The 512-nt window shown below is 73.4% G+C and overlaps 1 protein-coding gene across 1 annotated transcript in view; it reads right to left on the bottom strand.

Annotated features, from left to right (window-relative positions):
• Window positions 1–47, bottom strand: part of POU3F3 (POU class 3 homeobox 3) — a gene marked incomplete at its 5' end in the record, with an annotated part of 3,207 nt that extends 3,160 nt beyond the window's left edge. Inside the window, one exon of the mRNA XM_012664277.1 lies at window positions 25–47. Coding sequence (XP_012519731.1) covers window positions 25–47 — 23 coding nt within the window. The remainder of the gene's footprint in view (window positions 1–24) is intronic.
• Between the last annotated feature and the right edge of the window lie 465 nt (window positions 48–512).

Here is a 512-nt window from a genome sequence, read left to right as displayed (position 1 = left end):
CCCCCGCCGGCCCCGCCGCCTTCGCCGCCTCCTCCTCCGCCGCCGCCTCCGCCCCCGCCGCCTCAGCCGCCGCGGCCCGGGGCTGCAGCTGCAAGGCCGCTCGGCAGGGCGCGGGGGTCGCCGGCCGGCCTTGGTCAGCAGCAACAGCAGCAGCAGCAGCAGCAGGAGCAGCGCTCTGGGGAGGGGGGCTCGCTTCTCGGGGCGCGCTCCGTGGCCACCCCCTTCAGGGGGGGTCGTGGCCGCCCCCCAGCCCCGGCGCGCTCGGCTTGCTCCAGCGGGCCTCGCCGGGCGGGGCGAGGACTTGCACTCGGGGCGCTCTCCCGGGGCGCGCGGGCTCCCGCTCCTCCTCCTGTCCTCGGGTGAGCGCGGATTCTGCCCGGCCGCGGGGCTCCGTCCACCTGCTAAGTGAAGGTTCTACGGGAGACAACAAAGAAAGAAGCTGTTCCTTTCTTCCTTAGCGAAATTATGGGTGACCAGCAACTGGCCCGCTCCTTCCCTTGTCCGCTGTATTC

Source organism: Propithecus coquereli, unplaced genomic scaffold (genome assembly GCF_000956105.1).
Source record: "Propithecus coquereli isolate 6110/MARCELLA unplaced genomic scaffold, Pcoq_1.0 Scaffold88, whole genome shotgun sequence".
Taxonomy (NCBI): domain Eukaryota; kingdom Metazoa; phylum Chordata; class Mammalia; order Primates; family Indriidae; genus Propithecus; species Propithecus coquereli.
Note: the sequence above shows the minus strand (reverse complement) of the source record. Positions and strands in the feature narration are given on the sequence as shown.